General features: G+C 42.5%; 2 protein-coding genes across 3 annotated transcripts in view; both read left to right on the forward strand.

The window, feature by feature from the left end:
- The window catches only part of LOC307017377 (junction plakoglobin-like), a 708,820-nt gene that overhangs the window by 229,985 nt on the left and 453,750 nt on the right, over nt 1-25,085 (forward strand). The window lies entirely within an intron of this gene.
- LOC307017386 (uncharacterized protein) lies at nt 20,958-23,285 on the forward strand. Its single transcript, XM_079646983.1, has 2 exons — nt 20,958-22,920; nt 23,008-23,285. The coding sequence occupies exon 1, from the start codon at nt 21,909-21,911 to the stop codon at nt 22,308-22,310; it is 402 nt and encodes a 133-aa protein (XP_079503109.1). The 5' UTR covers nt 20,958-21,908; the 3' UTR covers nt 22,311-22,920; nt 23,008-23,285.

The following is a 25,085-nucleotide window of genomic DNA, read 5'->3' on the forward strand; positions in this document are numbered from 1 at the left end:
TACCGTGATTAAATTGTAATACACGTTTCTAAATGATGCCGAAGTAACAACATACTGATACCGTTTAGTAAAAACCATGAATTAATGCTTGACAAGTCTGCAGACAAGACGGCAGGCGAAAAACCTTTTAAAATGCTTGTTTTCTGAATGGAGATTGGGTCGACCAGGCTAAGCTAACGTTGTATATGCTCATTCCACACTCATAACAACGGCCTACAGACATAAATAAACCAGCGACTGTATTCGCAATGACACAGACAGTCTGTGGTTTGTACTTGTTTAACTTTTGTCCAGTTTCTGAAAAGATATGAGGAGCTGTGACCTCTGTTTGCTAACTGCTAACTGCTGATGTTTTCTGGTTGAACGTCAGTGGCAGGCTGAGATCCTCACCACTGCTGTGTGTGTGTGTGTGTGTGTGTGTGTGTGTGTGTGTGTGTGTGTGTGTGTGTGTGTGTGTGTGTGTGTGTGTGTGTGTGTGTGTGTGTGTGTGGTGATGAGGCCCATGATCGTAGCTGCTCATGCTAGCTTGTCTCAGCTAAAGGTGGAACGGTGATTTCGTGCGTGGAGTTCAACTCTGAACTTATCTGGGGTCAGAGTTCAATTTCACGCACCAAATCTCCATTTCACTTACATATGTACATACAAAATGTGTGCTTTTAAAATGTTATATTCAATATTGCCATTTTAAAAATTAAAAATGTATTCAATAATTTTTTTAGACGTAGCTCCATGGTGAGTTGTGCTATTTTTAGAACATGCACGCGGGCGACCAATTTCCCCCCTGCGGGCACCGCGTTGGCTACCCCTGCTTTACACCATGTGGCTTTAAAGATAAAAATACTTAAGCCTTGCACAGAGGCATGAAAATACATTTTCAAAATGCTCAACAGTGCTGCCAAAATTATAAACTGACTGCTCCACAATTTAAAATAAATGCTTTTATATATTTCTATTAGATGTGACTCTTTGGCGTTTTTGTTATTATTAACACTGCTGCTTTAGTTGTTCTGACTGCTAAAATCCTCTGTCATTCCGTGGGGTGGGGGAGCCGGGGGCTCGGATCCTTGTCACCTTTTTCATACCTGATGAGTTTGCATCCCTGTATGTTAAAAAGCCTCAGTCACCTTAATTCATGTAATAAAAACATCTCAGGTCAGTAACACTCAAAGCTAAATGTGCAATACCATGTTCAGCTATGTTACTATTTATAATGTTATTGTTGTTACATCAGAAGATGTACATATTGAAATTATTTCTTAACTTACAGAAGGCTATTTTTTACAATGTGTGTTGGAAGGATTTATTAAATTACAATGAATATTGTCATTGTTGAAGGCTTTTAGAGAAGGGTGAACTATAAGCCTGAATTACATAACATTTTATACCTAAAAACATAAAAGCCACAATAAATAAATCACAATTATTCTAGTTATTTTTACCTCCCGTATTGCTTTCAACCCACCAGCTTTTATGGTGTTGTTACGTCACTAACTGTAAGCTTGTCACATACAGTCTATGGTCACTCAGAGTAACCTACTGTTCATTTAGCTGCTGGAGAAGAAAGATCAGGGGGGGGGGGGGGGAGAGAGCTGTGGTTGATGGGCCATTAGTTGTGTAAATACACAGCTGAGAGCTGCCGTTTCATTCAGACTGTTAAAAAAACGGTAACAACGGACAATTTTTCTTAGCGAATGCATGTCGATTTAAATCAATACATACAACTATTTTTTAAATCAATAAAAACATTTTCTAAATCCGTAAAAGCATTTAAATTAATATTGGGAGTCATGTCGTTACTTTGTTGAGAATGTGGCCATGTAATAAGCGGGATAATTTGCAGCGACTTGTTCCTTATGGGGAAAATAACACCCTTCATCCAGTTGAGGATCCCTCCGCTACGCTTTTGGATCCTGATCGACTGACGAAGCTCCATTAAAATATACATATATTTGGTGAATTACTGAGTTTAGGCACGTTAATAACATTTTAATGAAGTTGAATACATTTTATTCATATGTGTCAGTGATTTCATGTCAATTCGGTGAACATAAACATAAATGATCGTGGTGAAGATGATGATTAAATTAGGATTAAAAATCGAGAGCCGGGCTGCATTTCCTCCCGTTCGTTTTTTTCGAATAACAAAATTATTTTGTTAAATAAAGACATGGTGATGTTTGGTAAATGATTACATGTCTCTTATTTAGCACAGTAGTATGATATCCGTGACATGGATCTTAACAAAGTTCCGCTGTACATCCAGCATACTGTATCTCACTTTATTTCACATGAGCTCCAGTGTGGAACCCCACTGCACCCCCTGGTGGATCAATGATCCATTGCAGCTGGCTTCATTATAATTACATTGATCTATCACGGGGGCGGTCTCAAGTCAAGCTGGAGGTTTTCCCTTGAGCGAGGGCAGATCACGTACCAATCACGGCCCTCGCGTTTCAAACTGTCTGAAATGAATCGCTACATCTGTATGTAGCTGGATTTCAAAATACCCTTGTGCTGAAGATGCATCACCTGGCGGTCTGGCCCTCTGAGCTTCCTCATTGTTCTGGTTGCTACCAGGCTGTCAGTGGCATTTGGTTCATGTTTGGCACCCCTCCTCCTCTTGCTTGTCCTTGGAATCCACCTCCACTGTGTCCTCCCCCGGGGTAATTGTGTGGAGGGCCGTCGTTTGGTGCAATGTTCTGCGGACTCTCTGGACCAATGTGTCACCCGACCACATTTGTAGCAGCCTTCATCTGGGAAACCTTGTCCTGTTGATCGATCACTCCCTGGGAAATATCCTCTTCCTCTGCCACTTTGTCTTCCTCGGAAACCTCCTCCCCCTCTTCGTTGATTCTGCACCTGAATCTCTGGCACTACCTGAGTTTGAACGGTTTGAGGTGTCTGCCCTGCCTTCTCTGGAAGTTTCCCCTCCCTTCTCCTTGTCTTGTTCTTATTAGCTTCGGTGTCTTTCTCAGCTACCTGCATCTTCAAGAGTCTCAGTTGTAGTGCTTCCATTTCTGTGTTTTCTGTTTGTCTTCCAAGTATTTCTTCCAATCGTATGTTCTCTCCCATCAGGTGTTTTGATTTACTGGTTAGCATTCTTACTTCATACTCCAATTCTTTGAGATGTTTGTCCGTGGAGACTCCATTCAACTGCAAGACTTCTCCTATAAAACCAACATTCTGGGAGGGAGGAGGTACTTCGGCCAGGCTTAGATACAGCTTCGGAGTTTGGATAACTGGAGCCTCTTTGGTTTTTCCTGCTATGTCTTCCCTCACTGCCAGGTCTGCTACTTGGACCACATTTATGCTGTCTGCCAATAGGTTGGCATATTCCAGGTGGAGTATCAGACTTGTAACTCTTATAAATCTTTCTTCAGCTTCCCTCCATATAGTTAGCTGTTGTAGGCATTGTTCGTGCTCATAGTCGAGTACTGCTCTTCTATGGGCTTTTGTTGTTCCAGGTTGATCATCTGCTGGATACAGTCCTCTCGTTTGCCATTGTTCCAACAGTTTCTCCATGTGGTTCCATGTATTTTGTCTAACATTTGGATCTGTTATAGCATCTGATCTGATTGTTATCCTTCCCTTGATATCTGCTGTTGAGCCTGGCTCTGCGTCTAGTCTCAACTTAGTTTGTTTTGGTGAGATGTTCTCTAATTATTTATTAACTTATCACAGATGAAGCACTAATCTTCTGACTAGCACCTTCGTTGCTGTTCGTCCGAACTTTAAATCTTTTTTTTTTTTTTTTTAGTTGCTCAAGGTTTTATTAATTTGTTTAAGTAATAGATTTATTTTAATCTTTTTAAGTTTTCGGTAAAATATTAATAAAGTTAATTAATATATAAAAATTATGCAAATTTAAAATATGAAATGTTAAAATAAAAATTGTACCGTGTATGGTTTTCACTTTCAAATATGAAAATTGGTTCAAATCTAAATCTCATGTGTACAGTGCATACCGAAGTGTATGAAATTATGCTAATGTCACTACTTTGGTTAACTTCAATAAATTGGTGTTTGAAAAAGTATTATGTAAAGTTTCTTATCTTATAATTAGAAACCACTTGCAATTCTATCTTGGCGATCAAGCATGTGTTTATTTATAACACTTAAAATATATTTCAAAATGTTATGATGTTTCTTCTATTTGTGTAATAATTCTGTACTACCACCAGAGTGCGCTATTTTAATTTCCAGCTTAATCCACTAGGAAATAGCTGTTGCAGAACTGACTTGTTTTTAACAAGGAGACATTTATTTTCCTTAAAATTATCTTAAAAATGGGAAGAACATTACACTATGGTTAAACAACACACATAACCGCCAAAACACATTTGCAAACAAGAATATTCAAAAAAAAAAAAAATACACACTTGCAAACAAGAATATTCACAAAACCGCCAATACACACTTGCAACCAAGAATATCCCGAAACCAGCCAATACACTTTTACCAGCAGAAGTACTTCCAATAGTTCTAACTCTGACAAGAAGTATGATGTTCTTTACACGATGGAATGCCTAGCCTCAGTGTGTTAAAGCAAACAGAGTACTTCAATTAGCATTTCATGAAATGGCGACTGCCTTGACTGTGAACATGAGGTCAAGACAAGATGACAACTGGTTTTTCAACCTTTGACCTGAAGAACAAAGGGACTTGAAAAAACACCTCGTGGCTCTCACAGTGGAGTTGAAATAATGGTGGGGTGATATTTTGTCTAGTAAATTCAACACACAACACTGTAGTTTAAAATAACATTTCTATTTAGTTTACAAAAATAAATGGGCCTCATACCCTTACGTCATAGCCCTCTACCCATGTACGTAAATGTTTTGACTTTAAGAGCCAGTATGGTCATCTCTTCTGTTTAAACACGCTATTATGGGACAAAATGGGACGCTATCCACACACAATCAGAAGAATATCGTCTATCTAACGCACGAATGTCGCACTTCTCGTCGTAATCCACATGCAATGTCTTTTTGAAAACAGAAAAAAGTAACCACTGAAAGCTTCAAACTCCTCAGGCCTTTTCCTCGAAAAAGGACTTTTTTAAAACAGCCTCAAACTGTTTATAACACAAACTCTCACTCCAATAACCTTAGCTTCCAACTTTGGCTGTGTCTTTGCCTCAAGCAGTCCCTACTGCTTAATGGCCTAAAACCATTCACGTTAACTTAAAACGTAACAAGAGACACCTATTGAAGTGATTGGCCTCTAGCCGACATGTAATAACAGACAAACGAATAGCATGCAGGGTTAAATAGAACAAAAGAAAATGAACTCACCCTGCCTGTGACAAAGCAACGCCACGTGTGGTAGGATACCAATGTTTATCAATTTAGGCTTGTTTTAACTTAAATGTAGGCAGTCTTTCTCAGGAGTCCAACTTACCAGACAGACACACACTCCTATTGTTCACTATGTAATCTATTGAAGATTTTTAATAAACAGGAACTTCTTTACCTTTCTGTATGGGCCCGAGTGTATGTCTGCCAGCATTGTTCAAGCTCCTTTGAAAACTGCAACTGCTCTCCCGGTGGAACGAGATCACGTCGGCTGGGTCGCCAATTGTTAAATATGTTCGTCATTCTCGCGTCCAGGAGAGAAGCTTTAAAATGAGACTAAATGGAGTCTCTGAGAAGATTCAAATGGGATACTTTAATTAAAAAAGGCGCGGTAGTGCTACAGACAGAATATTGTTCAGGCAGAAAACAGCTGTGATCCGGCTCTCGTGAGCAAGAGAAGAGAGCGAACCCCTCGTCCGGTGCTGTTATACTATATATCCTCTGCTGGCTCCTCCCCGCAAGCCGGCTCGCCTCGTCTCTAATGTCCGTTGTTGCATTTAAACAGAGGATTGGTACTTTTCACATTCAATATATGCTTAACACACCTTTTCTCCTCATATTCTCTTTCATCCCTTTTCATTTAACACATTCTAAACGCTGTAATTCATACTTTAAAAATACTGGAAATACTTCACGGCCTTTTGGTTTCCGGTGGAGTTCCGGATGTTGTCACATGCTACTCTCGTCTGTAAACAATAATGTATTCAAATAAACTGTACCTTCATTTAATATTCAGCATGGTAGTATCTCGACATCTATAGTTGTAGTGTTAAATCAGTAGGTTTCGGTTTGCACCACTCCATGTCATTTCGCTACTAAATTCACCTCTTTAGGAAATCGTATATTAGCCACATGCTAAATGCTAACCGGAGATGAAGGATTTTCAGAATAAAAGCTTAACAACTGGTTGTGCACGAGAATCTCTGTTTTTTTCAGTATAAAACAGCGTTTAAACTGACGGTATGTTTAAGCTACATTATACCATCAAAACATTGATTTTAATTTCTAACAGTAGCTACACAGGCAGGGGGGCTCCGGATTTAAGGAGAAATACATTGAGGCCTCAAAAAGGTGGTTATGTCATAGCCATAGAATATGTCTGGTCATGTCCTTTTTACACAAACATGGGAAGGTCTGTCTTATGCCATAGCCAATAGAATATGTCTGGTCATGTCCAGTCCTGTCCATCAGAGGCCATGCCCAGTTTCCACAAATATGGGTGTGGAGGAGGTGTCTTAGGTTTTTATATCCTGTTGTTGAGCATAAAGACACTGCTTTTTGGGGAGAGAGCGAGAGAGAGGGGGGTTCCCCTGGTATACTCTCTCCCTGTAGGCTCTGTCCCTCAGAGCTGGGTTAATAGCTCTCGGTAAGGTTCTCTCAGACTTGGTCAATATCTATCAACATTTCTTGGTTGAATGCCGAGTGAATTACTTTGTGAACTGACTGGAATGATTTGATCGGTGATGTGTTTGTGAATATTAGGCCCGCCAGCTGTGAGGAAAATCTTCCTCCGAATTCAAGCGGACAGGTATGGGTTTTTGAATGTTAATCCCGCAATCTGAGTTGGGATATAGGAGAGTGGTTGTGAATATTAGGCCCGCCAGCTGTGAGGAATCTTCCTCCGAATTCAAGCGGATAGGAATGGGTTTTTGAATGTTAATCCCGCCATCTGTGTTGGAATATAGGAGTGTGGTTTTGAATATTAGGCCCGCCAGCTGTGAGGAATCTTCTTCTGAATTCATGCGGACAGGTATGGGTTTTTGAATGTTATTCCCGCCATCTGTGTCGGAAAAAAGGTGTGAAATTGATGTGAATTGAGTGGGTGAAAAATGAAAGTTTGAATGTGCTTTTTATTATCACTGTTCATTTATGAGGAAATGCCATCGGGAAATTTAAAAATCACAACTGAATTGGGCAGTTGACATTTTGGTAATAAATGTAAAACTGGAAATTAAGGTTTTAGATTAGAAAATAACCCCAGCATGATATGTTTAGTATAATTATAATGTTGCAAAGAGAGAAGGTAAAAACCCTGTATTAGTTTGGACCTATTTTTCTTCAAATAAACTGATCCCACCTTTTGGATTGGGACAACTTAAAAAGACATCAGCGCTCTCCTCTCCTGCTTCAAAGGTAAGATTGCACCCTGCCACACTCACACTTAGGTAGGGCCACACCTCATTACTGATATCAAAATCCTTTGGGATCGCTTAAACAGATTTAAGAGAGTTGTCTGAATTGAAACAGCAGTTAATTGAACCTGGTTCTTCTGGGAGTTAATAGAGGTGAGATCTTGCTGACTTTGGTGGATCTGAGCCAAGCAGTAAACTTACATAGACTCAATAACTTCGGTTAGGTCAATTAGTAGGTCAGAGTAATTTCCCGGAATAAATTATCAGGACCTCCCAACTCCCACACTTTTGTATAATTCCCACTGTGTTAATTTGTGTTTTCTCAGTTCCAGTGATTATAGTCTAGTTGCCAGCATAGTGAAATGTTGAGCACCCCAAAGTTTTGTGTTAGAAATGTATAGTACAGGTCCCCAGCACATTTGCACAATTAGCATAAGTTAAGTTGTGTTAGCAAAATGAATGGCATTATAGTCTATGTAAACAATAGTAAAACGATTTGGCTTTGTGGTTATTGAGGAAGCTGAATCAATTTCTGCCATTTTCAGGATTAAAAGTGACTATATTTGTACTCACTGTGGGCCGACTTTGACTTCCATGAACAGTGTTGGATATAGAGAGCACAAGATGAAGATTATTATCTCTAATGTGGACAATTCTTTTTCAAACAAATAGGCAATCTGTCCAATCCAAATTAACCAGAGTCCCCCAAGTCTTCCAAATCAACAGAAAATGTATTAAAATCCGCCCACCGAGAGTACAAATATTTGTATTTTCTGATAAAAAATTACATTTTTGTGACAGTGTACTGTGATATTACAATATAAATGAAATGGCATCGATTACTGTACACTATAATGAAATAAAAATACTTGAAAAAAGAAAAGAAAATGACATTTATCCTGGAAAGTGACATAATAATTCCCAAAACCACTCCAAAAGTGTCCAAATCAGCAAAGCAATCTTTTAACCTCTTAAGCCCCATGCCCCCGAAACGCAACATCTTGCAAGAAACAGCGTCTGAGGGCTTCTTAATATTTAATCAACTATGAATGGTTCATATCCACTTAACAGGAAGAAACTCAGTTAACTGACGATATGAACCATTTCTAGTTAAATGAAACACAAGGGCAATAACAAAGGCTCTGAATTAGCCCTGAGCGAAAAAAAGCTAAGGCAGTTAGCACAGAACTCAAGGTAAAATACCCTTATTACTTATCAGATCTGCACAAACAAGATATCGATTCGCAAGCTGAGATTCCACGGATTCCAGACATATTTCACTGAGCGATCGGAACTCACGACAGGGGAAGCAAACACAAACATCACAACCCGTAGCTTCACGGAGGTAATTCATGTTAATTAACGCACATGTGCAAATTGTGCAAATTGTCAGTAAGCATCCGGCAGTTTCTATGTGCTTGAGACCAGCACTAGTTTTTCATAACATTAAACTTTGGGGTTCTCAACCTTTCCAGGTTCACTATGCTGGTAACATGCTTTTCCCAAATCACATGTACATTTAGAGCTGTAGTTATTATGTCTGGAGTGAAGGTGACATTAACAATAAAGTATACACAGAGAAGAAGTAGGCTGGGACAAAAACATCCGCCTTTGATAACCAAGACCAATGTTTGTTTGCTGTACAACCAGTTCCAATGGTTCCAATTCCAATTAATTAAGTAGCCTTAATATATGATAATACCCAAAAAACACAAATTACAAAATACTAGGAAAAATAACGAGATAAACAGTTATTTTAGCTATGGCAATTGCAATAGTCTTGAATATGGAGGACAATTTGAGATACCTCATTAATTATCATAAGAGCTTTTTCAAACATTATCATTACTAATGATGCGTTCCCCTCCCCGGCTGCCTCTATTGATCAATTATTCAATGATGGCTCAGCGAATATATGCTTAGTGTCAACACTCATTTATATTTTAGTGATTAGGTGACAAAGCAATATTACTCTTCTTCTACTCTTCCTCGCTTCACATCTGGTGCCAGAAGATTTGAAGCCATGGGTGATAAAGATTGCTTACCAGAGGAGTCCACCAAAATCCGCTCTCCTGCCTTATTTCCAAAGCCGAAGATTACAATTCACAGACTGCAACAGAGAGTCTGCTGTGAAAGCTGGTCCATTTGTTTCCTTATAACAGCATAGAGCTCAGGCAGGAACTTTATTTAGGACAGACTTCATAGAATGAGAACACAGAGATCTCACTTTTATAAAGTCTCAAACTTGGTGTTCCGTTTAGTAATACATTAGAAACCTATCAGTTCATGTCAAAATGTCAGAAATTATATGTTTTAAACTGACAAAGTATTTCAATCTGAGTTAGTATCATATTCATACATTTCCAAATCTTCAACCATGGAGCTTCGAGCAAGTCACAGGAAGTTCATTTCTAAAAAGCAGCTGGTAAACCCTGATAATGTGTGGATGCTGTACAGAGTTTGCCAACAACATGTACGTTTTTGGAATGTGTAAATAGCAGGTTACATTTAATCATTAAACACGATTAATCACAGATTATTATTGTGATTAACCTGAATTGTTTTATTCGATTGACAATACAACATCAAACTCTCACCAAGAGTGTAAGAGGTTCTGACAGAAGGACACATAATTACTGACACATTTGATTATTCCTGTAAATTAAAGGTTGTCAGTGTCATGATCCTGGTTCTCTCTTTGTGTGTGGTCTTATTTCAGTTTCTGTCTTTGTTTTCCTGCATTTGTGATTGTTTGCCCCGCCCTGATTATGTCATGGATGTAGAGAGAGGACTGCATACATCAGGGTCCTGTTCTTTAAGCAAGTTCCTCAGTATTGCATAAATTCAAAATGACCTCACTCACAAAAACTAAAATACCCGCATTTCCCTGAAACTTCGGGGACCATCGCGGTTCCAATGGAAGTCAATGGGGAAAAGTGAAGTTGGGCCCATTGGCGTGACTGACACTTGAGTTGTTGTACCATCGTGTGGCCGCTACAAAAATGTGCTTCTACACCCAGAACACTTCCTGGAGCTTTGTGTCCTGTCATGTTTCACTTCCTGTCTTTATCTTTTCCTGCCTTTGGAGATTGTTTGCCCCGCCCTGATTCTATCCACCTATAATCCTCCTTGTGTTTTTGCCTGCCCTCTCCAGCTGTGTCTTTTCTTTTTTATGACCTTTGCCTGATCCATTGGTTTAGCTTGTTTTGTACCAGCTTGTTTTTGCTGTTTATACCTTTGTCACTTTTTATTTTTTTTCCGGGTCAAACTGCCTTACTGCCAGTGATCGTCAGAGCAGAACAGGATCCTAAGCGGATACGTAAGATTCAAGTTACGAGCGAAAGTTTAACTTTGAGAACCACGCATAAGGTAAAATATCCACAAGCCTTGAGGGATCTCAGTCACAGATCTGTCTCCTTCCTGAGCCTGGATGCTAATGAGTAAAACCCTAATATGTCTGCTTTGCGGCTCAGATGTGCAGTGTTTGCCCCTGAAATGAGCCAAGTGGTGTGTTAATTGGTGAGAAGGTGGCCCTGAGGTTTCATCTGCAGGAGGAGTGTTTTGATGCTCCTGCAGAGCCTCTGAAGTCTGCAGGGAGACGGGCTGTCAATTATCTGCACAGACACACAGGGACGGACTGGGTGGAAAAAGTGGCCCGGGGATTAATTGACAGACAGGCCCACTTAATGCGCGGCATGTATCGGCCGGCCGGCGATGAAAGTACTGTATGTTACTTAACAAAAAACCCTATGCATTTAATGTTATTTTGGACCATTATTCATATAGTACTCACATTACCTGAGCTCTTGAGTTGCCTAGAGCAAAATAGTTACAGCATATATTTAGCGATTTCAATGTTAACAGCTCAATGATGCAATAACATTTGGACCCAATTTGCGTGACTTGACACATGAAAAAAACATTGGCGTAGGAAGCATCCTCAATGTGGGTGAGACGATTTAACAGGGGGTGTGGGCAGAGGGTGGATCTCACCTCCTCTAGGGGGGTCCGGGGGCATGCTCCCCAGGGAAGATTTTTTTTTAAATGTTGAAGTTAAATGCATCAATCTGGTGCACTTTGAGAGCAAAATTAGGGACTAAATCTATAGATACATCTCTCAACACCCATATGAACAGATTTACTTTTTCTTTCAACATTTATTTGAACAGCAAGTGGAGGCAAAAGTGACTGCACCCAAAACAATAAACCCAGGGTTGCCAACTTTGGCTACCTGGCTGGAGTGATATTTTGATATCATGGGTTTGATTACACATATGCGCACAAAATGACTGCTATCGTGTCAGCAGCGGGACCTTAGCATATATATAGGATATATATATACAATATATACAAATACACAATATTGGACACAGACTATAAAGGGCACACAGTTTAATTCACTAATGAAAGTCAAACACATGTTTGTTTCCAGTTTTATTGTGCGCGATAAGCAATTAATTGACTTATCGTACAATAAATAAAAATGAACTCGATAAATTGCCATTTACATGAGGATATGACTAGCAGTTTGAAAGGATGTACTTGAATTATTATTATATATTATCATTATGTCAGTGGTCTAAAATGGTCATACAACGGTGCCGACAATATTATCGTTTATCGCAATCATTTCCGGGAAAATGTATCCAACAAAATTAATTATTGTGAGATGCCTATACATGAAACACACACACAAACAAATCTACAGACTTACTCTAAACTGCCAAATACATTAATTAACACACTCTCACACTCTTTGACTCTATTTTGGCCTAGTAGAACAATAAGCAGCAGACTTTTACTTTTTTATCATTTCTACTGGATCTTAGATCTGCGCATGCGCAATACGGGTCGGCAGTTGCAGCTCCAGAGTATTTTTGTTGGGTAATCTATGGTAGGGCTAACCCATACAGTGGTGGGGCTCAAGTCAGTATTTGCAATGTAATTACATACACGCTCCCATTGATAGTGAAACGCCACGCGTGAGGTTTAGATTATTTATTTCCCTGTCTCAATCCGAATTGAACTGTAGTAAATAAAAAGGACGACCTGGAGCCAATCCTGCAATTTCCCCACTACACTATATTTAAAAAAAATGAATGCCATTTTAGTTTTTTGTTACTTTGTTCTGAAAGCTGAACCTGCTGCTCCTCACAGAGAGAAGAGGGAAGAGGCTGTGTGAATTACTTTACATTGTGGATAAGGGGGGATAGCCCCCATTGTTCTGTGTGTCAAAATGAAAGACAGCCCACACACCTATCAATCATCAGATCATGGGGTGTTATTTCATTACGTGTTGATTTCTATCAACACTTAAAGAGCCTGTGACACGAGTTTCCCCCATCATCCAAACCCATCAATTTGAGTAAATATTGTCCCCTTGAAAACCGTTACTGAACTGATTTTGGATATTTGGACTATGATAACCATTAATCTGCCCTTCAATGTTGACAATTTTCTAGATCTTCTCGGGGATTCTTCAAGTCCCGCCAAATTATGTGTGACGTCATTGCGGGCACAGCGCTCCAGCTGCACCGTTCAGGATCCCAGCATCTGCATGTAAACGCACGATGGGGCACACAGCAGCAAGCTTAGACAGCGATGACAGTTTAATTTTGAACGTGTCTGAGAGCTCATATGAGGCTGAAGGATCGGTTTATGTTGTATCTGTTAGAAGTTTAGGAATTAGGTGCGTCAATATGGGCGATCATACGGTCATGTAGCCAGTGGTGGACTGGGACTAAAAATCAGCCCGGGACTCTCGACCGGCCCACTTCGGTACTACTAGTAAATTGTCAACGGGGGGATTGGGGGATGTGCTAGTGACTTATCCGACCGGCCCACTTCGGTACCGGCCAACGGGATTCGTCCCGATGGCCAGTCCAGCCCACGTAAACTGTCAACGGACGGAGCCTCACTGCGGGGAAACGGTGGACCTAGTGTCCCGATCGGAGTGGGAATAATAATAATAATCCGTGCATTTTATCCATTAATTTCCCCAACATTGTGGTAAAAAAAAAACACACGTTTAATCCATGTTTGTGTACTACTACAACCAGTGGTGTAGTGGGGATGTTTTTACTGGGTGGACGGGGTGGTGGGTGGACGAGAGACACTATGGACGCGCTCGTGAACTGTCAACGAGGGGAGGCTTGGGGACCTCTGTGTCGCCTGTCAGCGCAACTTACATGATGCCGTTTAGACAATATAATAATAAAGGGCGGTGCCGGCTGTCAGCGAACCGATCCGGCCTTTCTGCGCGACTATCACTCAAATGCGGGACATAGTCTCAATGTGTGGGACGCGGGACAAATAATAAAAATGCTGTGTGTGCAGTCCCGCACAGTGCGGGACACCTGGTCACCCTACACACACAGTTCTGCCCCTCACACACACACGCTTCAAATCAAGCTGCATAAATGCTTGAGCTACATTTTTATTATAATTACTGGGAAATCTGCCTATTCATTTTTTGTCATTATTACAACAAACACACACTTGCAACTGATAACACTGGCAATGATTTTAGATGTATTAGACTATTAAAAAAAGAAATCATGCTTCAAATAAGTGGGGGTACGGCGTACCCCCGCGTCCAACGCCCACTGCACCACTGACTACAACTACAAAAAGCATCGGTTTGTTTTCTCATCAGGAAATGCAGACCGGCTTAAACAAAATATTTTTAAATCATCATCCTCACGATCATTTAATGTATCATATGTTCGCCGAATTCACATGAAAGCACTAATAAATGTAGTTTCATCCACTTGAGTTTACAACTACAAAAATAATCGATTTGTTTTTATATCACATCCGACGGGAGGAAATTCAGCAGCTCTCACTACCGATTTTTAATCCTAATTCAATCATCATCTTCACCACGATCATTTATGTTTATGTTCGCCAAATTGACATGAAAGCACTGACAAATATGAATATACTGTAGTCAACTTCATTAAAACGTTATTAACGTGCCTAAACTCAGTAATTCACCATTTCTACGCATGACAACACACTTTGTCCATGTTTGGCTCTCTCGCCGCACAGTGAAGTGTTCCCGCATTGACGTCACTTCCGGCTTCCCCCAAAACCTCAAAATGAGTCGAAGGAATTTTCCCGTGATGTTCGAAATTATTGATATTTATCGGAACGGTATCGCTTTTTCTTTTTTAAACTGACGGTTCGAGATTACTAGTAGCCCACTATTTCATTGCACAACAGTTGTTGGGTTCGTGTCACAGGCTCTTTAATGTTGTATCGATGTATTGTAAGGGGCTGAGAGGCAGGGTAGTGGGAGGCACCTAGATTCCCAACAGGTGGCTCCACCCTCTTCCAATTATCAGTGTTGGGAGCAGGTGTGGAGACCTCACACCTGGTGCTAATCACTCCCTCAAGGGAGACAAAGCACACAGAGTTGCTCAGTTGCTCTGGCAGAAGAGTTCTCTTGGTCTGAGACTGAGTAGACGGAGATTGGAGTGAACGTTGACGTGAATGCGAGATTGAGAGCAGCTGGTGGAATGGTGTCTTTGAGTCCTGGAGAGGAGGATATGGAAAGTGCATCTGAAGGAGAAGGAGGATGGAATGAAGTAAGGAAAAAGACTTCAAGAAAGAAGATAGACATGTCAAGTGACAGTCTTAGTGAATCTGATTCGCAGAATGAATTGAAGAAAGTAAAGAAAAGGATTGAGAATGAAGAGTGGAAAGTGATTGTGGAGTTTGGTGAGCAATCTGCAGCTAAGCTACATCCAGTGGCTCTGACTAAAGCAATTCACAAAGAAATTGGATCGATAAAACAAGCACGATTTCTGAGAAAAGGACGGATGTTGGTTCAATTGATTAATGCAAAACAACAGGAAAAGTTACTGAAAATGAAGACCCTGAATGAAGTTCGAATTAAATGCCATGTTCCTGGAGCAAATCGGAAAATACTTTGAGTTATCAGTGGAGTTCCCATAGAAATCGGCATAGAAGAACTCAAGAAGGAAATTAAAGGGGGGAAAAGTGACGGTAGTTAAGCGTCTTCCTACTAGGTATCAGGGTAAGATAGTGGATAGTTTGTCTGTTCTTCTTCAGTTTGAAGAAACAATTCAACAGAAGATAATGATCGGTTGCATGACCTTTTCCAGTAAGAGAATGCATCCCTAAACATCTGCGGTGCTTTAAATGCCAAAGGTTTGGGCATGTGGCAGACAAGTGCAAAGCAACTAAACCCAGGTGTGACGGAGCGGATCATAGCCTGACTGACTCCGCCACTGACAGCCGCAGCGGCCACACACACACACACACACACACACACACACACACACACACACACACACACACACACACACACACACACACACTGCTCTCTTCCGTTCATCAATGAATCAGGTTAAATCATCACTAAAACGTCCACTTTTTCCCCTTCCTTTCTGTAGCGCGACCATAAGTGCACACTTGTTAATCCACAATTATTTAAACATACATTTAAACTATGTTACACGATACTTACGTGGGGAGCAGCGGGCGGCGTGTCGCCGCCGTCTCCCAGCAAAGGGAAGGTGGAAAAGACGGAGGTGCATCACTTCCGTAATTTAAATAGGATGCAATTTATTATTTCTTATTCGTTTATTAATTATGGGGAATGAGTGTGTTAAGAGGAAGTTAACCTGTGTATGTTTAGGTCGGATAGTTTCCTCATGTTTGAGGGATTACATTTATGTTGACAAGGTGATTTGGAGATAATTGTATAACCTGTTGACGTTACGCCTGTGGGGAGGGGCTATGGGTACAAAAGGGACGGTGTGAGTCCGGGAAGAGTCATTCGGCAGAGTGTTGCAGTGAAGGCAACAGCCAGGATGTGGTTAGACGGACAGACAACCTAATTTGGGATCTTTGTTTTTGTTTATTTAAGTTATACTGTTTCTTTTTTTTGTTGAACAGTATATATATATTTTGTGTGCTGCTGAGAATAAAGTTTTTTGGAGCTTAAACAACTGACTAAGTCTATATATTGAAGAACCCCGTCACACCAGGTGTCCAACATGTGCGGGGGAACATGAATATGGTAGTTGTACTGCAGGTGCTAAGGTGAAATGTTGTAACTATGGTGGGGAACATAGTGCTGCCGCTGCGTATCAGGGCTGTGAAGTGCAGAAAAACGCCAAGGAGGTGCAGAGTGCAAAATAAAGTCTCATATGCTGAAGCAACAGAAAGGGTTTCACTAAACATAGCTAGGAAATCTCAAGTAGCATCAAGTATGTTCTCTTCAAAAGATTTTTCCAAACTCCCACAGGCAAAGGAAAGCTCCACAAAGTGTTCACATAAGTGTGGGATAGGAGAGGATGTATTGATTGTTAATAAGTACAAATGTGTGGCCTTTATTGGAAAAGTGGTGAATGTTGCTTTACAACAAACAAAAAAGAGGTCAAGACTGAAAACAATAGTGGAAGCAGCAGGTGAATTTTTGGGGATAAAGGATATAACCGTTGAAATTATACATGATATGCTAGCTCCCAATAATGATGATTCACAGATGAGTGAATAATGTTTTTTCTCATTCTGCAATGGAATGCTAGAAGCCTTATTGCAAATGGACAATAATTCAAGACCTATACAGTGGGGCAAAAAAGTATTTAGTCAGCCAACAATTGTGCAAGTTCTCCCACTTAAAAAGATGAGTGAGGCCTGTAATTTTTATCCTAGGTACACTTCAACTATGAGAGACAGAATGGGGGGGGGGGGGAAATCCAGGAAATCACATTGTAGGATCTTTAATGAATTAATTGGTAAATTCCTCGGTAAAATAAGTATTTGGTAGAGAGAGAGAGAGAGCATTTTTTTGATTTTTCAAACTAATTTTATTCACAAAGCAAATAACCAAACAGACACATTGACACAAATTGTCAGTTCAGACAACGACTGAAAATAAGATCCTCATTCTCCACAGAACACAAAGCATTTTTAAAGCACCAGATGGCCTCCAATTCTCCCACATTTTTTGTTAAGCAAAAGTAACCGTAGTCCGCTTTCAGTCTTGCTTTAACCATCCGCTTGAAAATCGAAACTGCATCGGTATCCAACGATTCCGCAACTTTATTCCTCCTGCTGAGGTAAATGGCCATTTTAGCCTGCCCCAACAAAAAACTCAAAAGCTGACTTTTGCACTTTTGCTTCTGACTGTACCTACAACCCAAAATGAACATTGTCTTAGTAAAAACCACATTAAACAATATCAACATCTGAGTGAGTAACTGAAAAAGACAAAGGAGTCGACCACATTCCGTAAAGCAATGAAAAATGGTTTCCCTCTGTACACAGAAAGGACAGGCGTCAGACACTGTAGGGTTGATAACTGAAACAAACACATTTACAGCTACCGCAGCGTGGAGAATCCTCCACTGGAGGTCCCCACCCCTCTTAGTCAGCGGAGGCTTGTAGAGCGCTCTCCACTCAGGCCTCTGAGCCTCAGTCAGGCCCAGATGGGCTCTCCACCGGGTGTCCACTCGCTCCTGGAGTCTGCTCTGATTCAGCACCTTTGTCACCAAATAATCAAATCTTTTGTTGGACATGGTGCTAAACTTAAAATCAGTAACATTGTCCAACTTTAACAAAAAAACCTGACAACTGAGGTCAGGAAAACATTACATCTCTGGGAAAGAGTCATTGTCATTTGGAGACTTCAGTCCGTTACAGTGAGCAGCGATCAGCGCCAGCTCTGATTGGCTGAGCTGCTGTTTCCAGCTCTGCAGCAGGAGGCTGACCACCCGGACTGACTTGAGGCTCAGACGTGAGGCCAGGCCTGCAGCGTTGTCCAGACGGAGGCCACACACCTCCACCAACTGGCCCAGCGTGAGGATCCTCTCCTCACAGAGTCTCTGTTGTAGAGAAGGCCCTACTCCACACACAAACCGAGATCCACGGACCACCGGCTCTCTGAGGAGTCAGAACAGTGAGCCACAACACTCTGGTCTCTCTTTTTTGAGTAGTCCCCACACCTTGAAGAGACCTCCATAGAAACCCGAGAGATTGTTCAGGCGTAATCCTTTTAGGTCCATTAGGAACAGCGACTCAGCCAGACCCAGCCCACCACAGCGTTCCAATAAGGCCCGAGCTACGGGTTTCCAGACCAGGTCAGCAGGTCCAGTCAGGAACCTTTGGACGAACCGGAGCCTGAAAGCAGCCCCTCTGCTTGCCAGGTGAACCAGGCCATGTCCCCCCTCCTCCTTTGGCAGGAACAGGACGCTCTGAGGGACCCAGTGCATGCGGTCCCAGAAGAAGTCCACCATGAGAGCCTACACCCTGGACAGCAGGTTTACGGGTGGGTCGGTGCATGACAGCCGGTGAGCCAGCATGGAGGAAACAAGGTTGTTTAAAATAAGGATATGCCCTTTAAAAGAAAGTTTGGGCAGGATCCACTTCCACTTCTTTAACCGGCCTTCCACCTTCTCTATAAGCCCGTCCCAGTTTTTCAAACAAAACGTGTCATCACCAAGATAAATACCCAGGTACTTTACCCCTGCCGTTTTCCAACCAAGGCCCCCAGGTAACAACAAGCTGTCAATACTGCCCTCTCCTACTGCTGAGGCCTCACTTTTCCCCCAGTTGACTCGAGCAGCGGAGATTTTGCAAAAATTGCTCACAGTTTCAGTTAAAACATTGATGTCATCTTGTTTTTTAACAAAGACCATTATGTCATCCGCATACGCAGACAATTTAAAAACATCCCTACAGCCAGGAAAAGGGAAATCCTGTAACTTTGACCTTAACCGGTGTAAAAAGGTCTCTATGGCCAGGGAGTAGAGCATCCCGGAGAAAGAGCAGCCCTGTCGGACTCCTCTCTGAGCTTCATAAGGAGCACACAAACTACCGTTTATCTTCAGTACACTCTCAATGTCCCTGTACAAGACCTGGATCTTGGCTATGAGACCAGAGCTGAACCCAAAAGCTTCCAGCGTCTGCCACAAGTACTGGTGTTCAACTCGGTCAAAGGCCTTTTCTTGGTCTAGAGAAATCAGACCAAGCTCACAGCCCAATGAACCGGAGAGGTCCAAAACATCTCGAATTGGAGTCATGTTGTCAGTTATCAACCTGCTGGGTACACAGTATGTCTGGTGTACGTGAATGACATGCTCCATCACTTTTCTCAGCCTCGTCGCTAACACTTTGAAAAGCAGCTTGTAGTCGGTACAGAGTAGAGACACAGGACGCCAGTTCTTAATCTCCTGCAGGTCTCCTTTCTTAGGAAGGAGAGTGAGCACAGCTCTACTGCAACTCAGAGGCAACCTCCCGTTACTTAGACTGTCTCTGAGCACACTCAGCAGGTCGTCACCTATAACCGGCCAGAGAGCCTTATAGAAGTCTGCAGGCAGGCCGTCTATGACAGGAGCCTTCCCACTCTGCATGCTCTGCAGGGCCTCCTGCAGCTCCTGGGCAGAGAGCTCCGCCTCCAGCTCAGCATGGTCCTCCTCAGGGACGTTAGGAAGGCCCTCATAGAACGACTGCGCCACCTCTGGCTCGGCCTGGAACTCTGTTTTGTAGAGCTCTTTGTAGAACTCCACAGCGCACTGACGAATGTTGGCGGACTCCTGAAGCAGCTGCCCAGCATTGGATCGCAGGGAGTGCATCAGCCTCCTCTGACCATTCTTACGCTCTAGACCAGAGAAAAAGTGAAAGGGAGCATCCATTTTCACGATGTTCTGAAACCGGGATCGGACCAGAGCACCCTGAGCAGAAAACCCCAGCAGGTCAGACAGAGCTGAGTTTTTACTTTTGAAAACTTGAACATGTACTCGCTCTCATGTGGAGTCTGCCAATCCCTGCAGCTCCACCACTTCTCTCTCCAGAGCTCTCAGAGATTTAGCCATGTCCTTTGTGACATTGAAAGTGTACTGTAGGCAAAGCTGCTTGATCTTCACTTTACCTACATCCCATCACTGCTGAAGAGAATTGTACTCACTCTTAGATAAACGGTAGTTTTCCCAAAAGAATTAAAAAACATTTTAAAAATGGTTGTCGGCCAACAGAGAAGTATTAAAGTGCCAATACCCACTATTACACTTAACGTGATTAATAAAAACTGAGACTTGTACGAGGGAATGGTCAGAGATTCTCACTGGACTGATGGAGCAGCTTCGGCTTACATTAATGTGATGATTAAAAACATAGACACGATCCAGCCTAGCCAGAGACAACAGGTTATCACTAGAGTGCACCCACGTGTACTGCCGCTGGCCCGGGTGGAAGTGCCTCCAAACATCACACAGCTCAAAGCTTTCTGTTAATCTTAGTAAGGCACTCTTCGAGGCAGCATGCGGTTCCTGGTGGTTCCTATCCTGCACAGGGTTCTCTGTACAGTTGAAGTCACCCCCCAGGAACAGATACTCCTCACTATCACAGGTGCTAAGAGTGTGTTTCAGTTTCCCAAAAAACAAAAGCCTCTCTGCGCCCACCCTGGGAGCATAAATATTTATAAAACATATTTTAACTTTTTCAAATTCAGCATTTATTTTGAGCAAGTGTCCTGGGATGACCTCATCGACCGTACAGGAGAAGGGTGTAAAGCCCCTCGCAAAGAGAATGGCAACCCCTCCACTATTGCTGCACTTATGGCTGAAGAAGCCCTCCCCCCCCATTCCGTCCTTCAGTCACTCTCGTTCTCAGCAGTACTGTGAGTTTCCTGGAGAAACGTCACATTTAAACTCTTGTTTCCTAATAAAGTAAATAAAGTGCTCTCTTAGCATCCCCTCGAGCACCGTTAATGTTTAAAGAGCCCATATTTATGTCACTCATTATGAAATTATAGTTGCATCCTAACAAAATCAAAAACCTGGCTGAAGAAAAATAAAAAATAAAAAATAAAACCAAGATGTACTTATTCATCTTTCTTTGCAGTTTCCTCTCTAATCCTCTGAAGTATCTTCTTTAACCGAGCCTTCTCTGGGCTGCTGAAGAAAGGTTCCCCTAAGGCTTCTTTGCGCCGCATGAGAACCCTGGCAGAATTGTGAAATATCTGCAAATCAGTAAAAAAATAATCTAATTTCACCCCCCTCCACCCCTTAGTTTCCGCCAGAAAGGATCTGATCCTCTGGAAAGAGTACTCCTCTCCCTTTGCTACCTCAACGATGTCAAAGAATGACTCACTGTCACTGTCCTCTGAGTCCTCTGAGACTCCCTCTGGCTGAGAGGAGGAACACAGCGACTCCCTCTTTGACACCTTCCCTTTTTGAGCCACACTTCCTTTGCTCACTTGTTCGTTTTTCCTTTAACAGGTAACCTTAGCAAATCCTCATCCATTACCACATCCTCTAGAACAGACTCAGCAACTCTGGCTGCAGTGTGCTCACTATCTGCTTTCTGTGTGACCTGAGTGTCTGTGTGTGTGATACTGTGTGTACCGGCTGCCTGTGTGCTTTCTACGCGGGAAACCGTTGGCTCTGCCATGGACCGACTTACCTGCGGTTCCACCACCTGCGCTTCCGCCGCGGGCGCGGGCCCGGCCGTGGACAAAGCAACCGGCAGCGGCTCCGCAGCGGGCGCGGACCCCAGCACCGGCGGCCCGGCCGTGGACAAAAGGACCTGCAGTGGCTCCGCCGCGGGCGCGGACCCCAGCACCGGCGGCGCCGACCCCAGCACCGGCGGCCCGGCCGTGGGCAAAAGGACCTGCAGCGGCTCCGCCGCGGGCGCGGACCCCAGCACCGGCGGCCCGGCCGTGGACAAGGCAACCGGTAGCGGCTCTGCCGCGGGCACCGTCGGTCCAACTGCGAGCACGGACACCACGGGTGCGTCACCCACCCTCTCCGGGCACGGGCGGATCAGGTGTCCTGCCGCTCCACAACCATAACATCTCAAAATGTCAGACGTAACATGGACAGTACACACAAAATCATCAATTTTAAACTTGAGAGCCAGATTAAGTTCCCCTTCATCCTTCTTCAGGACCATAAGCACCTGTCTCCTAAAAGACACAACGTGCTTGAGGTGCGGGGATTTACAGCCCAGGGGGATCAACTTAATGGGAGACGCAAGCTGCCCGTGTCGAGCCAGCTCTCTCTCCAACAACTCGTTTTTCAGAAACGGGGGTACATTAGAGATGATTACTTTTTTAGCTGGAGTGACAAGGGGTAGCACGGGTAACAGCGTCCCTTTAATCACTAGCCCGCTCTCCACCAGCTGGTTAGCTTTCCCCGTGCAGTACATCTCCGCGTTTGATGTATGACGTTAAAAAAAAGGCGTTTTTAGAAGCAGAGCTCAAAACTGTCACAGTCCAAACTGTGTCCCTGTTTGTTCCCCTGTGTGTGTGTGTGGAGAGGGTGTGGTGTCCCTTGCAGGCAGCAGCCTAATTGCTCTCACCTGGCCGTCCGACTCAGCTGTCCCTCATCATCTAATCAGGACACAGCTTATCTACTCCAGTCTCCCAGCAACTCACCGCCAGATTGTTTTCTACACCAGTGGTATTACATCCTCCTGGCTGCCCATTCAGTTATCCTGTCTGCGTGTAGATCCGTACTCTTTGTAACTAGTTTCTCTTGTGTTTCCAGTGCAATCCCTCGGCCATCATCCACCAGAGCTTCCAGCCAACCTGCCAGCCTCTCACTGCCTACCTCCACTCCGGACCTCCATAATCACCAAACCTGCCTGAGTCTCCGAAACAATAAACCATTTAAACATCTTCAGTCATTGCCTGCGCCTGGGTCCTGTTTAAAACATAATCCTAACAAAAACGGCTCCTTTTCCTCTGAATTCCTGCTCTTATGTCTTGTAAAACATATCAAATCCTGCGTTAACATTTTTAATTGGAATTTTCAGGCAAGGTTGAGCGTAAATGTAGTAAAAAAAAAAACCTGCAAGTTGCTCTTTAAGAGCCTCCTTTGTCCTCCATTCGTTAACTGTATTAATGGCAACTGTTTGAACTCGTTATCAGTATAAAAGACACCTGTCCACAACCTCAAACAGTCACACTCCAAACTACACTATAGCCAAGACCAAAGAGCTGTCAAAGGACACCAGAAACAAAATTGTAGACCTGCACCAGGCTGGGAAGACTGAATCTGCAATAGGTAAGCAGCTTGGTGTGAAGAAATCAACTGTGGGAGCAATTATTAGAAAATGGAAGACATACAAGACCACTGATAATCTCCCTCGATCTGGGGCTCCACGCAAGATCTCACCCAGTGGGGTCAAAATGATCACAAGAACGGTGAGCAAAAATCCCAGAACCACACGGGGGGACTTAGTCAATGACCTGCAGAGAGCTGGGACCAAAGTAACAAAGGCTACCATCAGTAACACACTACTCCGCCAGGGACTCAAATCCTGCAGTGCCAGACGTGTCCCCCTGCTTAAGCCAATACATTACCAGGCCCGTCTTAAGTTTGCTAGAGAGTATTTAGATGATCCAGAAGAAGATTGGGAGAATGTCATATGGTCAGATGAAACCAAAATAGAACTTTTTGGTAAAAACTCAACTAGACGTGTTTGGAGGAGACAGAATGCTGAGTTGCATCCAAAGAACATCATACCTACTGTGAAACATGGGGGGGGGAACATCATGCTTTGGGGCTGTTTTTCTGCAAAGGGACCAGGACGACTGATCCGTGTAAAGGAAAGAATGAATGTGGCCATGTATCGTGAGATTTTGAGAGACAACCTCCTTCCATCAGCAAGGGCATTGAAGATGAAACGTGGCTGGGTCTTTCAGCATGACAATGATCCCAATGATTTTTTTTTTCTCATTTTGTCTCCCATAGTTGAGGTATACCTAAGATGAAAATGACAGGCCTCTCGCATCTTTTTAAGTGGGAGAACTTGCACAGTTGGTGGCTGACTTAATACTTTTTTGCCCCACTGTATATATCAGTTAAAAGAAAAACCAGACGTTATTTGTATTCAAGAAACATGGCTGAAGACTCATTTGGACTTCATAATTGGGAGATATAGTGCTATAAGACAAGATAGAAATGATGGTCAGGGAGGGGGATGTGCAATCTTTATCAGAGAAGTAATGTCTTATAGTAGGCTAACATTTAAGAACAGTCATGATTTAGAAATAGTGGGTGTAGAAATTTGGATTAATAAAAGGAAAATTAGTGTCCTGAATTTTTATAATCCATGTATTAAACTCAAAATAGAGGAATTATACAGTCTTTGCCAAGGAAATGTAATAATATGGTGTGGTGATTTTAATGCACATAATACAATGTGGGGAGGGAGATCAACAGATTACAACGGACAGGTGGTGGAGGACTTAATGGAGGCAAAGGAATTAGTTTGTTTAAATAATGGGCAAGGTACAAGACTCAATTTTAGAGATGGAACTGAGTCTGCGATCGATCTAACTCTTGTAACAAGTGAATTAGCTTCTGGTAGCAGTTGGGAAGTATCGGCAAATAACGGTATTGAGAGTGATCATCTTCTGATTATAATCAAGTTTGATGTAACTAATGTGGTTGAGCTAGATGGTACCATGAGATGGACTTTTTCTAAAGCAAATTGGGAGATGTTTGCTAAATTGTGTGATAATTAATTTGATCAGATTGATATGGCCGGAAGTATTGATGAAATAAATGAGCAATTTACTTCAAATATAATTAAAAGCGCTAATCAAACTATTGGGAAT

Source organism: Notothenia rossii (assembly GCF_949606895.1).
Source record: "Notothenia rossii genome assembly, chromosome: 8".
Lineage (NCBI taxonomy): Eukaryota > Metazoa > Chordata > Actinopteri > Perciformes > Nototheniidae > Notothenia > Notothenia rossii.

Bases quoted from the DNA above. Each gene is read 5' to 3' on its own strand.
- LOC307017386 (XM_079646983.1), top strand. From the start codon at position 21,909: ATGGACCGACTTACCTGCGGTTCCACCACCTGCGCTTCCGCCGCGGGC.